This window comes from Dysidea avara, chromosome 4 (genome assembly GCF_963678975.1).
Source record: "Dysidea avara chromosome 4, odDysAvar1.4, whole genome shotgun sequence".
Lineage (NCBI taxonomy): Eukaryota > Metazoa > Porifera > Demospongiae > Dictyoceratida > Dysideidae > Dysidea > Dysidea avara.
The window spans coordinates 31,122,903-31,137,692 of record NC_089275.1 but is presented as its reverse complement, the minus strand read 5'-3'; the positions used below and the strand labels follow the sequence as shown (position 1 = coordinate 31,137,692).

Genomic DNA, 14,790 nt, shown 5'->3' with positions numbered 1-14,790 from the left:
AATATACTTTTTCTTAAAGGAATTTAAATATGATCTTGCTGAAGTGCATACCTACTTCACAGCAACACAATTCTGTAATGCCATTCAATAAATTGTTCTTATGCACAACAAAAAGATGTCTTTTTGGCAAAGCACTTTTACAGTATGCTTACAAGGTCTTGTGGTGAATAATACTGATCCAGGCTCTCCGACTCTAACAGTCACAGCTCTGACATTAACCCTGTAATTGGTATTATGACGTAGTCCAATAATAGTAGCTGTTAGATCTGTGACATCTGTTTGATTAATAGTGAACACTGTACTGTTATCCCTTGTTAAAATGGAGATGAGATAATATCGAATAATTCCATTTGATATCACAGGTTCAGTCCATATTAAAGTGACGGCAGTAGCATTAAAAGATGTTACTGTAATATTGTTTGGATTGCCAGGAGCTAAATAAAGCAAGAACAAGTAAGTGGATACATGTACACATGTTCTGTACACTGTACGCCAATAATGACCTCTGTGCAGTACAGTTTTGCAATAGAATTCAAAGAAGATAGAAAATTAATTGTAATTGGGTATATGGATAACATTCTGTACATTACTAGTTTTAAAACAGATAATTATAAGTGTTACGAGATTGTATAATCTTGCAGTGATATTTACTACAATTTTTAAGCAAAAATGCATTAATCTACTGTTTTGATCTCACAATAATTTGCATTAATTTATACAAAAAATGCATGTTTATCTTGCTGTATTGGAAGGTTTAGGTTTGACGATAAATATAATAGTTGAAATGTTTTGGATGAGGTTATCCAATGTTAGCACTTAAAATGCTTTGTACAAAGGGTGCTTTGCTGGAGCTCTATGCACAGCAACATGGTGCAGTTAGCTAAAGCTATCTTTAAATTGTTCAAAGATAATAACTGACTGTGATAGGGTTGATTGCAATACGCTACAGTTTTCTATAACATCAGATACTCAAGTCTTAAATTAGAGTTCATTAAATTTTCATTGATGGGTTGGAATGACAGTTTAGCAAAATTACAAGCACATGGTAAATTTTTATTAACTTGCCATCTTCAAAGGTTGATTTTATTACACTGTTGGACACAGGACCACAACCAGCAATAGTACATGGTCTAACTGAGAATGTGTAGTTGGTAAATGGTAGTAGTGACGTTAGTGTGGTATTCAAGGACATGTCAGTAGTAGTGAAGTTCATCATCATCACATTAACTGATCCAACCAGTTGATATGAGATAAGGTAATAGATCACTATTCCATTGGTAACATCTGGAGGACTAGCTAGTAATAATGCAGACCTCTCTGTTGTCTCCACCATAAAGTCTGTAACTGCTTCTGGAACTGAATATGCAATATACACAATGATTATATGTGACCAAATTTTTGAAAATCGTCAATCTACATGCACACCAGTGAAGTTCAGTTTTCACCATGAATGGATAGCCACACCAATACTCTACACATTTGCACCTCAGCCATGCCTCTGGTTTGATCAGGCTGCTTTTCACAAGTGGAATTCTAGAGATGTGTGCCAGCCACTGGGAATGCTCTGGAACCTTGTAATGTCACTGGCAAGCTGAAATACAAGACTAGAGACATGAGCAGCATTAGACAGTTGTCCAGATATTTTCTGCATAATTTCTGTGTTTTTCAGTTGCACAGGTGGTCTTGAGAGCCAAAAATTAAAAGGCTGGAGACACCATATCACCTACTCGGCCATTTTCTACTCACATATCAATAACCTACCCACCAACCCCACCACCACCCATGGTGACATGCTTGTGTTACAGATACTGTCATGAAAAAGGTGCTCAAAATCACACTTATATCAACAGCTTGCTTTCTATGAATTGAATTGTAATAAGCACTATGGTTGGCTGCATTCACGGTGAAAATTTCAAACTCGTGGCTTTTGTTTTTCCGAAGCTATGCTGGATTGTGGTGTTTAAAATTGCATATATCACAATCTATTGATGTGCGTTGATTGACGGTTTTCCCAAATTAGGCCACATATATTGTACTTCCAATATGGTAGTATTATTCTTATCTACATAATAGTAGGCATCACCTGATGCCACCAGTCCAGTCAGTCAGGTCATTCTAACTTGATCACTTGGCGAGACTCAAACAATATGTCACAAAATATTACACAATGCTTTTATGATCTTACAACAAAATACGTTAATAGATTACACAGATATTATAATAGTATATTACTTCTTAGAGACTTAATTCTATTATTGGCTTAAAACACAATACCTACATATTTATTTTTCCTTTTTTGCTACTTTTTAAATTCCTTAGGCAGAATTCCTTGTTCTTTAGCTGCAGTACATTTTAAATGCTGAGTGTGTTCTGTACCAGTCTACATACTGAAATTTAAACAAAATAAGTGTAGTCACTTTGTTGTCAGTAGTTAAAATTCATGCCAAAATAGTTAAAGTGCGAACAATCAGCATAGATATTATTTTAGTGTTTGTGCAGTCTTGTAAGATACAATAAACCTCACAGATGAGTTAGCTACATTTGGTAGATTTAGAATCTGACATTGATCACAAAGTTAACTGCTTAGAGAACAGTCTTGTACATGTAAAAAAGCAGTTTGAAAGGTGGTAACCAAAAAATGGCTGCAATGCTAATCAGTTTCAATAATAACAGACTCATGTAATTAGCAACAAGCCATTGATTTACATGCCATATTATTATTAACATACTTCCCTGTTGTGTCACAAATGAAGTGGAGATTGAATTGCTACTACCTCCAAGTGTTACTGCCACCACAGTGAATCTGTAACCAGTGTATGCATTCAGTCCATATATGGTAACATCAAGATCTGTTGTAACTCCATTAGTTATCAAGGTGTTTGTTCTTGTGACTCTAATGGTGTAAGAATAGGAGACATTGCCATTGAGTTGTGTAGGCGGCAGCCACATTAGTACAACATCATTCCTGCCAGGAGTAGCTGTTAAATTTCTTGCACTAGATGGAGCTGTTAACATTAAACAAAACAGTAATGGGATCACTGTATCATTATGTTCGTTTCTTACCTGCTTCATTGGTCCGTATGGTAACATTATCACTAGGTTCACTCGGTGCTATAGTAACTGCTATCACATAAAATGTGTAATTAGTGAAGGGATCCAGTCCTGACACCAACACAGTCACATCACTAGAGTTCACTTCCATCATCTCCATGTCATCATCACTACCATACACTATAGTGTAATAGCGTATGATCCCATTAGTGATGCTGGGTGGATCCCAGGTGACCTCTACTGTTACAGAAGTAGAATTAACTATTGAAGCGCTGACATTCTCAGGTCGGGTAGGAACTAGAATACAACATACATACAATCTACACAGATAGTTAGCATTGTGTATTACAGCTTTGTATTCACAAGCCTAAGATACATAGTATAAAACAAAGTACCTCAGTTTTTTCTACAAAAGTGAACTGCAGTTTAACCACATGACTCATTTGTTCACAAAATCAATCAGTTTTCCACACTGTGGTGTAATTACTGTACAGATTCAACAGCCTAGATTAGCCATTAGTACGACCATTGCTTTAAAAAATTAGCGATATACTACTTTCACAGGCTACACTGGGATATTGTAGGGAACCTGGAAAAGTGGTCAGCAACATTTGCAACATTGCCATAGTGAATATGGCAATGATCATTTCAGCAAAATATTATAAGGTTTGTTATTTTGCATCAATTACAAAAGCACCTATACCAGCAGCAAAATGAACCCCTTATTTCACAGATATCAAGTAGTAATGTTGCTTAGCAATGGTTGCTAATGTATGGTTACTATGGCTTAAAATGCTTATTATCTTAGCATCAGTCTCCATGGTAATGGTTGCTAAGATGAACATGTTGATGGTTGCCTGTCAGCAGTTGCTATGGGCTATTTTGATTTGATTCTCCATAGAGCCATAGCAACCAGACCATAACTACCATTATTTGGCAACCAAAGCACGAGTATGGTATTAACTTGGAGTAGCATGGGTAGCAGTGAAATTTGGGATAATTACCACTCTTGTTGTATTGAACATGGAAACTTTACTTAGATTACCTTCATGAAATCTTACCCATTTTCAATGCAACATTAGTACTCGTGGTATTTATCCTAAATTTCACTGCTACTCATGCCACTACTAGCACATAATTTTACACTTTGTTTGCGCTCGGCCAGTAACCTAAAGGCCGCAGTGTATCTAGTATGGAAAGCTAACAAAAAATACTTAAGTACACTTATCCATTCCAAAGAACTTATTTATTTAGGTAGATCTGAGTACACTAACCATCTTCCAATGTTCTCACTGTTGTTGTAGCATTATCACCTGCTCCTACACTAGTGTTAGCATAAATAACAAACCTGTACTCTGTGTACTTGTTGAGATTATTAATTGTGTCTTCAAATGTGCTATCATTATATGCTACCACAATAGTGTTACTATTATTAGAGTAGATCACAGTGTAGCCTACTATAATCCCATTAGTGACTGATGGAGTATTCCATGATAATTGTATCATTGTAGAAGTTGTAGCATTTACTAAGAAGTTGATTGGAGCTTCAGGTACTGTATGTATACAAGTAATAATGTACAAACAACTGATAACAATATCTTACCATCTTCATCAGTTCTCACACGTATTTCATCACTTAATATTCCAACATGGACAAAATTAGGTCTCTCATTTTGGTCACCAAAGGAGAATGCTCTAACACGAAAGCCATAGTAGGTGAATGGTGTCAACCCTGATACTATAGTAGTCTGGTTACTAGTATCGTCAGTAGCGTTTAAGGTGATGTTTAGTATCATCATCTCATTATCTGGTATTGATGAATAGAGAATGGAGTAACCTCTGATCTCACCATTTGGTGACTCAGGATATTGCCATGATAACTGTACTGCAGTTGAAGTAGGTGCCATCACCATAAATCCTACTGGTGGGGATGAACCTATAACAGATAATGTCCATACAGTACACATACGTATGTATATAAATACATCCTGCAACATGTGGGATATTCCATGAGGTGACTGCAAAAATCAACTTCAATTTGTGTTCTATAAGAGTCTCTGTGTTGTAAAGCAGTCTATACCAGTGCTGATAAACTTTGAGCATAAAAGTTAGTGAATAAAAAACTGGGTGTATAAAAAGGAGTATCAAAAAGTTTCAGTGAATGAAAAAAAGTTCTAAATTGTGCAGGGATCAAAACCCGAATTGATTAATAATTTGGGGTTGGCTAAAGGATGTGTGCAAAACACCACAGTTGTTTGCCTGTCTTTTTGAAGCTAAACTTATCCCTACACAAAACATGAATCAATTTGCTGCAACAATATTCAAATTGCCAGATGAAGCACATTTCATTTCATGAACAGTAATACAAACTGTACTTTGGATTACAGGATGCCAATGAGCTTAAATTTGAGCTTTAAAAAGGTGTGCCAATGAAGGTATGGTTAGAAAATAGTGCCTTCGTGCAACTGGATTTATATCCACATCCTCCTGCACACTATTTGGGTGCTCTACTACTAGAACAATTTGTCTTGTGCTTTTAAAGGAATGTAGCTCAAGTTTTACTACATTATGCCATTCAACGTGCTGTAGAGAACAAACAGAAGATATGTGAACTTTTAATAATGACCTTAAAGTAGCCAAATGATAAGTGCTCTATTTTGTTTAGCATGACACATGTCAATACATAGAGTAACTGTAGAGTAAGTGGTATTATGAATAATCACACAAACAGACAGCTTTATACATAGTTATAGATTTAGACTTAAGCCAGCAGCACTCACTGTAAGGATCAGTTAGAATACTGAAGGTATTAGTCAATTCTCCAGCTCCAATTCTAGTATATGCCCTTACAGCCACACTATACATTGTGAAGGGATCTAGTCCACCAATAATAATTTGATAAGAAGTGTTTGTGGTCACATCAACTGGTATACTAATAGCATCTGTATCAAGTATGTTACCAACAGAGTAGAGGATTTCATATGATGTGATAATTCCATTGGTTGCATCTGGTTCAGACCAACTGACAACTATTGCTGTAGAGTTGATCTCATTGACAAAAAAATCATCAGGAGCACCAGGTGCTACACAATTGTACAGTAGATAATATAATTATTAGATAAGTACAGGTACAACATAAAATTTAAAATGTATATGAGTTTCATGTGTAATTTATTGGCACAGTTTTCTAGTGACAAGGTAAGGAAAAGCCTATGAAACAAGTGTAGCTAACCTGTTTACTGTAGAAAGTACAGCTAACAAGTACAGTTATCTATAACTGCAAAGATATACTGAGTAAGGAAATGAACTAATCAACTGTCTCAATATACATTAAAAAGCACAATAAGCTCCAAATTGAAATACACACATTAGAATTCACTTTGTACTTAACTGAAATTATCAAAAATGTTGTCATAAAGCTTTTTACACTTACAAAACCCTCCACAATCAACTTAAGGTGCAAAGCCTGTGACAGCAGTAAACAAAGAGAAGTTGAAATACTCGAAGCATAAAGTGAGGTACCAATGAAGCTATGGTGGAGTATGGTTAGCGAACAACATTAATACATACCAGAGCAGGGTAGGTTTCTTGAAATGTGGTTACTATTACGAGAATGGTGGATCTCTGAATAAACTAAGTGGCAGTACTTATATCCATGAAGTTTTCTTTAATTAACTCAAAATATTTCTTTATATAAATTATGGAAATGCTGACAGACCTACAGATAAAAGTATCCCAAAACAAGATTAGTAGACCAGACACATGCCCATGCTTCAGCAAACTGTAAGCACAAGCACAGTATATTGGAAATGTAACAGTAACTTACTGTCCTCATCAGTTGTTACACTAATAGTTACACTACCACTTCCCTCAGCAACAGTTCTGGAAAAAACTTGAATCTGATAAGTAGTGAATTTCTCCAACATGTTAATGATAATTGAAGTGTTGATAGTGTAAGCATTATCAGCCACACCTCCAGTAGTGAACTCAATACGGTACGATCTCACAATACCATTGGGTGTTATTGGTGGTTGCCAAGTTACCATAATAGATGTGGAGTTGATGGTGAATGCTGTAACTTCTTCTGGAGAACTCGGAGCTAAGCAGCAATTAAGCACAAAAGCTTATGCATTATTTTAATAAAACACATTATTTTAATAAAACCCATTATTTTTGTGTTTAGGAACTATTATACTGCAACAACGCTTAAACTTCCAAAATATTAAAAAATACAGCCTTTGCAATTTCTACACATTTTGTGTTGTTTTTCATAAACTACTGAATAAAATTTTAGCCAATTGATTATCAAATATTTCAAAATGAATATTATGCAATAGTGAATTACTACAAATGAGTACAGGTTAATTATACAATATAATACCCAAGCAAATAAGCTGTGCTAAAATGGCCCCTGTATATGTATAATATGATATCTTGTATTCTGTTCAGTGAAAAGAATATGGATACCTAGTTGCCTACACGTATAAGGTATTTGATACCTTTCACATAATTTGTATAAAACATACTGCAGCAGAAATCAAAAAAAAATTACTCCAGAACATTTCATTGTGCTACAGCTGAATACATTACATATAGATAAAGTGCAGCTAAAGTTGCTACTATTCACTATTCTCAAAAAGACTTTACATCAAACCAATAGATGATTTGTCTTTTGGTACACTGATGCATGCACTGAGTAAACCCCACTGACACCCCATAATTACAGTAGCAAAATGAGACCACGGTTAAATTTCAGTATTTTTAAGTAGCAAATAAGGCAAATATCTCATAGCATAATGCATTACTTTTAATTTAGGTGCAGTTAACACATTCTTGTTACCATAGTAGATAAAGAGATATTAGAAAGTATGTAAGAGAGAGCATATAAATATGCAGAGTTACAATAAATTGCCAGAGAAATGTAATGGCTTGTAAGCCTTCAGTTTTCCTTTTTGTGTGTGGTTTAAATAAGTAATATAATAATTATACCACTCAGACCAAGGACATACTTAACAAAATAATAGTATAGGTGATGCACAACTGACTGTTTAATTAGAGACATGGTAGTGTGACTGTTTTATTAGAATCTGTGATTGCATTAGGTTGTGATTGCACTAGAAGGCATGTCTCACTGTTTTGCTTTATTAAATTTATCTTCTTTCAGATTCATGTTATATAGTATCAGTTGCCTCAGTGGCACCTATACCACTGTAGGACATGTTTGATTTTTATGCACAATGTTTTGCATTAAGAAGAAGAATGCAATGTCTGGTCATCTTTCTTGTCTACACCTTAATCCAAAACAGTACAATGTTGTCTTCCCACTGGGAAACAACTATGGAGTAACGTACAAACACAGGATAGCACAAGCTGTCATTTTATATCATACAGGTGTGTCTTACAGGTCAGATATAGGGTTTTGAACTGTTGGGGGTAGGTGTACCAGCCTGGTACTGAAGGTATAGGAATATGAGCAGGTGGTCATTGCAGCCCCCAGAGGCTATAGACTTGTCTAATACTAACATTAATTTTGTGCACATATACAAATGTAGTAATAAAGTATGGATTCTGAGTGGTCTTCATTAAGCATGACTTGTAGTAGGGATTAGTGATAGTGGTGATTTCCATGAATAGGTTACATATGACTTTGAAGTAAATTGTGTCATACAGAGACTGCATCTATGTTATGCAGTCTGATAGTCACTACTCTGTATAAAAATCTTACATTTTAGATGAGTAACATATTCCTAAGAAATTTTTGTGAATGAAGTACAATTGGAGTTGCTTGTGGTGACTGTTCTATTAAAGTATTTGACTATTTTATTAGAGCATCTCAATCTTCTATGAAACTTCCCTTCAATTTCTTTAGTTCGAGGATGGAGAAGGGGGTCCTCCCTGGATTCACCACTGTCTTACTTTGTACATCAGAAAAGAGTTATATCAGTGACAATAAATATATAAAACGTAATGCAATAATCTAGTGTATATTTAGTTTGTTCATGACTGCTAAACATTACCTGTTTCATTTGTCTGTATAATTACACTCTGGCTAGCTTCACTTGGTGTTACAGTAACTGCTAACACATAAAATGTGTAATTAGTAAAGGGATCCAGTCCTGACACTAATTGTGAGACAGAGCCAACATTCATACCACTACCAATATCCTGTCCCATTCCTGATGTGGTCACATCACTAGAGTTCACTTCCATCATCTCCATGTCATCACTACTACCATACACTACAGTGTAATAACGTAGGATCCCATTAGTGATACTGGGTGGATCCCAAGTGACCTCTACTGTGGTAGAATTGATCGTTGAAGCAAAAACATTCTGAACTGTGTTAGGTGCTGCATATAAAACAACCACCTTGAATTTTACATCTATGTTAACAGTAGTGTCATACCTTCCTCTGCTGTAGTTCCAATCACATCATCAGTTTGGTTACTACAACCATTATCAGTACATGCTGTCACACTAATAGTGTAATCATTAAATGGATCCAGTCCCATAATAGTGTACATTGTATCATTTCCATTAGTACTAATTGTGATGTCATTATAGGTCACCATGTATGTTGTTATTATACCCCCTGGATTACTGGGTGATTCCCAGTCTACAACAAGTGTTCGTAACATTCCACCAGTAGTAGCTGTCACAGTCAATGGTAGTGATGGTACTAAATTGAAAAGATTTTATTTACCATAATATTATTTATAGACAGATCTGTAGGTCAAGACTAATTCTAGGGTAGAATGCAATAAGCACATGTAATAAATATATTATACAGAACTTATGACAATTAAAATTTATGTGAACTTTTTGAACATCTCCTTCACAAAGAAGGAAGGTATGTACCTGTACATGTACCAATGACAAAAGCCTTGATGTCATCATTTTCCCCAAAGCAAGAGTATACATGTGGTACTCATCTTTTCCAACAACCTTTGCCTTTATCCTGGTTGTAGGAAGGACCTTAAGACATAACTTACCTAGCAATGGATTTGGGAATATGATGATGTATAATTATAAGACTGTATTCCTATTTGTTTAATCCCAATTATATATCATTGTACAAATCCATTCCTCTGTTGTTACCACTTTGTAGCACTACATCATCTAAATCTCTTGGCTTCTACAGCTAAAATTTCAGTTGACCATTCATTTATAGATGATGGATATGCAGTAAAAATTTTTTTAAATTAATGTGCAAACACATGGGGGTTCTTGAAGATCTGGCTACAGTTAATCATTTTGTCATACAAGTCATGATAAACTTACATGGTCTTGTAGTAAACAATATCACTTCAGGTTCTCCTGGTCTAACTGTCACTGCACTAATGTTAACAATATACTCAGTGTCATGGTTAAGCCCAAAAACTGTGATGAACAAATCCACTTGATTTGTTTCTGATATGAGTCTGTTATCACTGGTTAAAATATTGATTGTGTAGTTGCGGATAATTCCATTTGCCATTGCAGGTTCTGTCCATGTTATGTTGATAGCAGTGGCATTAATGGATGTCACAATAACATTTCGTGGACTACTAGGAGCTAAAACATAAAATGTACTCACACAGTACATTCATTTCATATAGCTTATTTTGATACCATAGAGTCAGGTTGTTAAGCACATGTGTCTATTAAGCGCACGCTACCATATGGAAGAAAACTTTGACTGTAAAAAATTTTGGCGAATGAACCTTATTGCAGGGTTGGCGAAAAAACTTTGATGACAAGTTTAGCAAAGTCTCGTAGTGATGCCCCCAAAAGCATGTGGGTGGCGCAAAACTATAATTGTAGGGATGATTTAACCCGCACCTTATTAAACTTCGCAGTGTGACCTCGAGTGTGACTGAAAATGTCGACCTTCTGACCATGAATATAAGCTTATGTATATGGGAGAACCCTAGCCCAGATGACCTTTATGTTAGCATGAGCAGTTGCTCCTGTTGGTGTGTAATAGTCCCTCAGGATCAGGCAAAGCCCTCTGAAACGGTGAAGACAAACAAGATACACTATGAACACGTTTGAAATATTATATGACCAGATTTAAAAAAAACAATCCAAATTACACATCCGGCCAAATCAAACTAACACCACCAGTTGATATCTATACTATCATACTACTAGTTTTGACCCTCAGTACTACTCAAACTACTTGAGACTGGTTATAACAGACGTCTTTTATGGGTGGTATGGAGAGCTCGAATGGCGGTTTCTGGCCTTGTGAAGAGTCCGACTTATCAAGAATCAGTGGATTACTGGTGGATGGCATGATAATGTTGGCCAGACATTTTTTTATTGATCTTGCTACATATCAGCTACTGAGAAGCCAGCACAGCCCTGTAATTTCTTGTCTGGACTCCAACCATGGGCTGCCTTCATTTTGAAGTCTATCAGTTTATCTCTTGCCCACTCTACCACATTAGAAATTTCAAGATAAACAGTTTTAAAAAATTCAAGCCAGCATAATCCACCATAGATAACAAGCATGCATATGAAATTTACACAAAAGATGCATCTATCTATTACCTTTTATACCACTTCCAGTACTTACATAGCTGCTTGTAGAGTTTCCCGCCAAATAAGACAGAGAATCTGAGCAGTTGTATGAATGAAGAGAATCAAGAGAGCTCACAAAGGGGGGGGGGGGGGGGGGGGGAGGGTAGGGGTGTGGTTTATATTTTAAAATCCAGTGACATATGTTCAGAAGGATATTCTGTAGACACTAGGTTTCACTTTCAACATTGTGGCAGATCACAAAATAGAATAATGCACAATTGACGAAAAAACTTTGGCAAATTACTGGAGATTCACCAAATTTTCCTAAGTTTTTTTTACCACCAAAGTTTTCTTCTGTGTGGTATCTGATAAGCGTATACACCTTTCTTGTGAATTACCATAGCTGATAAGCGCACATGGCCCAATGTAAGGCTTACATTCGACTAAGCTACACACGGAAAGAAAAGCTGGAAATACTGGAAAATTTATGTCTCCTAAGGGATTGCATCTCCCTTGAGGTCAGCCATCTGGATGTCATATTCTTGTTCGTCATGAAGTATTTCACCCAGATATAGGGTCAAATATCCTTACAGACTGATGTGGTGACCACAAACTATTCTATTAATTTAATGTTAAAACACACCATAATTATTTTTTTTTTTTAAACAGAAAGTTCATAATTGTAATAACAACACACAAGTAGCTATACAGTAAACAAAATTTAAGTAAAATCAGTTCCTTAAACGTGACTTCACCCTAACTAGATCCATTGGAGGTGGAGTTCTGTCAAAGTGACCGGATAATTATTAATTAGGCGTATGCGCCTAACAGATAGTTACAAAAGTTTTCTCCAAAAATTATAAGCGCATGCACTTAACAACCCGGCTCTATGGTAATGTATAAATTTAGTAGTCAGATATCAAAGCCATTTGGCAAACTATTTTTCCAGTAGTTGCCTGGAGAAATACAATGTGTTAGTTATAAAACAGCAGCACTCCCACACAAAACAGTGCATATATTTACTGTGCTATGCAATATACAGGCCATTATCATCTGTGTTGTGGATGAAAAGACATATTCAAAGCAAACCCCCTCCAAAAAATTGCCTAGCAATTCTAACTGAAATTTGTCAATGCAAATCTGAAATTTAAACCTACATGCACGTACTTTAAAGTATCTTACTTTTGCTAAGTAAAATGATCCAACCAAAACAAGACCAGCTGGACTCACTATGGTACTGTATAATGTATTATGCATGTACATAAAATCTAGTGAGAATTTAAGATTACCCATGGATGAATGTATACTGCACCAAACTATGTAGGCATATTAATCAAATAGTCACATATGGGTAGGGAGTTTGGCCAGGGGTGCACCAAGGTAGTAGGCATGTAAAGCTGGGGGTCTGGGGGTGTAGCCCCTCAGAAGCTAAAGCTATTTCATATGCTTCAGGGATAAAAATTTTGATGCAGAATAGTTTTATACACAAAATATATGGCTTTCTAAGTGGACTACATTGATCAAGAGTTGTATAGGGATGAGTGACAGATATGTGTAGCTAATAGTTATGGACCTAAAGAATGGCATACACAAGACCAAGTGCATTTCATTTGCAAAATATACTTAGCTGGCTAAGTGTGTCCATGCATGCATGTATAGTACTGTAGATGCTAGTTTTTTCATATTATACTCAGCAACTATGAAGGTAGCATTGTGTGGTGATTGTTCTATTAGAATATTATACTGACTGCTCTATTAGAGTATATTGATTTTGTATAATGGTTTTCTTTTTTGGGGAGAGGGGAGGGGCTTGTGCCCCCTGTTCCCCACCCTTGGATCTGCACTGATGGGTACAGTATAATGACTATAATCCTGAACAATGAATACTAAGGCTTACAGCTGAATTTACAATACAGTAGAGTAGTATATGTTTCAAAGTATTACTTTACTACGATAAAACTAAAACTAACCATCCTCCAATGTTGTTCTAAACATGTCAACAGAAGCTGGACCACAACCAGCAATAGTACATGCTCTAACTGAGAAAGTATATTGGGTGAATGGTAGCAAATTTCTCAGCTCATCATTTAACCGCATGTTATTAGTAGTAGAGAAATTCATTCTCATGGTATTACTGGATCCAACAATGTCATACAATACTTGGTAATAGATCACTATTCCATTGGGAACATCTGGAGTACTAGCCCGTAATAATGCAGACCTCTCTGTTGTCTCCACCATAAAGTCTGTAACTGCTTCTGGTCCTAATTATTTTTTTTAAAATAGAGAAAATACTAATATAACAGTCAATAGTAAAGATGTTTGCATATCCAGTGTTTGAATGGCCAAGCAACATGTTATAATCAATTACAGGGTAAATAAATATTAGTCTGTTTAATATAATAAACTTACTTCCTTGTAAGGTCATAAATGTGTCGGTGATTGCATCACTAGAGCCTGCAAATGTAGCAGCTGTTACAGTACAGGTGTAGTTAGTGAAAGCATTCAGCCCAGTTACAGTAACTTGAGTGGATACAGTCACTCTATTAGTTACTAAACTGTTAGTTACTGCTGTAATGATGGCATAAATGTAGAACACATTTCCATTAAGTTGAGTAGGTGGAAGCCACATTAAGTTGACTTCAAATATTCCAGGGATAGTGATTAAATTCCTTGCATTAGTTGGAGCTGTAGAAAATACCCATATAATAATAATATTAGTACATGTACGTACATGGACATTCAAATTTCTTTATACAATGCATACACACATGTAATTGTACTTGTTACATGCATACAGTGTATTATAGATTACCATGTACACTATAATGTATGTATAGTAAATAATCTCCAAGATTTAAATTCAATAAGTGTACTAAACTATGTAATGAGACAAGTTAGCCTGGCATCATGTTTACACACAACAGGCACTCAACCTGTCACATACAGTACATTCCAATAATTTAAGCATGCACTTCAAAGTGCTTATAAAGCTGGCAAGCTCACTTGTGATAAATAACCACAAGAATCATTGCTGCTGCTGCTGCAGCAGGCATTCTTCAGAATCATGAGTTACTCATACCATGGACCTTCAGTGCGAGCTCCATCAGAGGGACTGCCTTCACCAGTACAGCTGTCACCCTGAAATTTTCTCCAGTCCCAGCTGTTGCTCCAGTACCTTCCTTCCAGAAGTCTCAGTGCACCAGCTAGCCACTACTGTGGTAGACTCATCCA

At 35.9% G+C, this 14,790-nt stretch overlaps 1 protein-coding gene across 1 annotated transcript in view; it reads right to left on the bottom strand.

Annotated features, from left to right (window-relative positions):
* Window positions 1–14,790, bottom strand: part of LOC136253750 (phosphatidylinositol phosphatase PTPRQ-like) — a 41,221-nt gene that overhangs the window by 2,441 nt on the left and 23,990 nt on the right. Inside the window, exons 10-22 of the mRNA XM_066046409.1 lie at window positions 13,969–14,244; window positions 13,527–13,820; window positions 10,333–10,605; window positions 9,458–9,730; window positions 9,069–9,401; window positions 6,878–7,150; window positions 5,832–6,134; window positions 4,655–4,987; window positions 4,326–4,604; window positions 3,064–3,348; window positions 2,730–3,005; window positions 1,066–1,356; window positions 153–434 (exon numbers count right to left, since the gene is read on the bottom strand). Of these exons, the coding sequence (XP_065902481.1) occupies window positions 153–434; window positions 1,066–1,356; window positions 2,730–3,005; window positions 3,064–3,348; window positions 4,326–4,604; window positions 4,655–4,987; window positions 5,832–6,134; window positions 6,878–7,150; window positions 9,069–9,401; window positions 9,458–9,730; window positions 10,333–10,605; window positions 13,527–13,820; window positions 13,969–14,244 (3,771 nt within the window). The remainder of the gene's footprint in view (window positions 1–152; window positions 435–1,065; window positions 1,357–2,729; window positions 3,006–3,063; window positions 3,349–4,325; window positions 4,605–4,654; window positions 4,988–5,831; window positions 6,135–6,877; window positions 7,151–9,068; window positions 9,402–9,457; window positions 9,731–10,332; window positions 10,606–13,526; window positions 13,821–13,968; window positions 14,245–14,790) is intronic.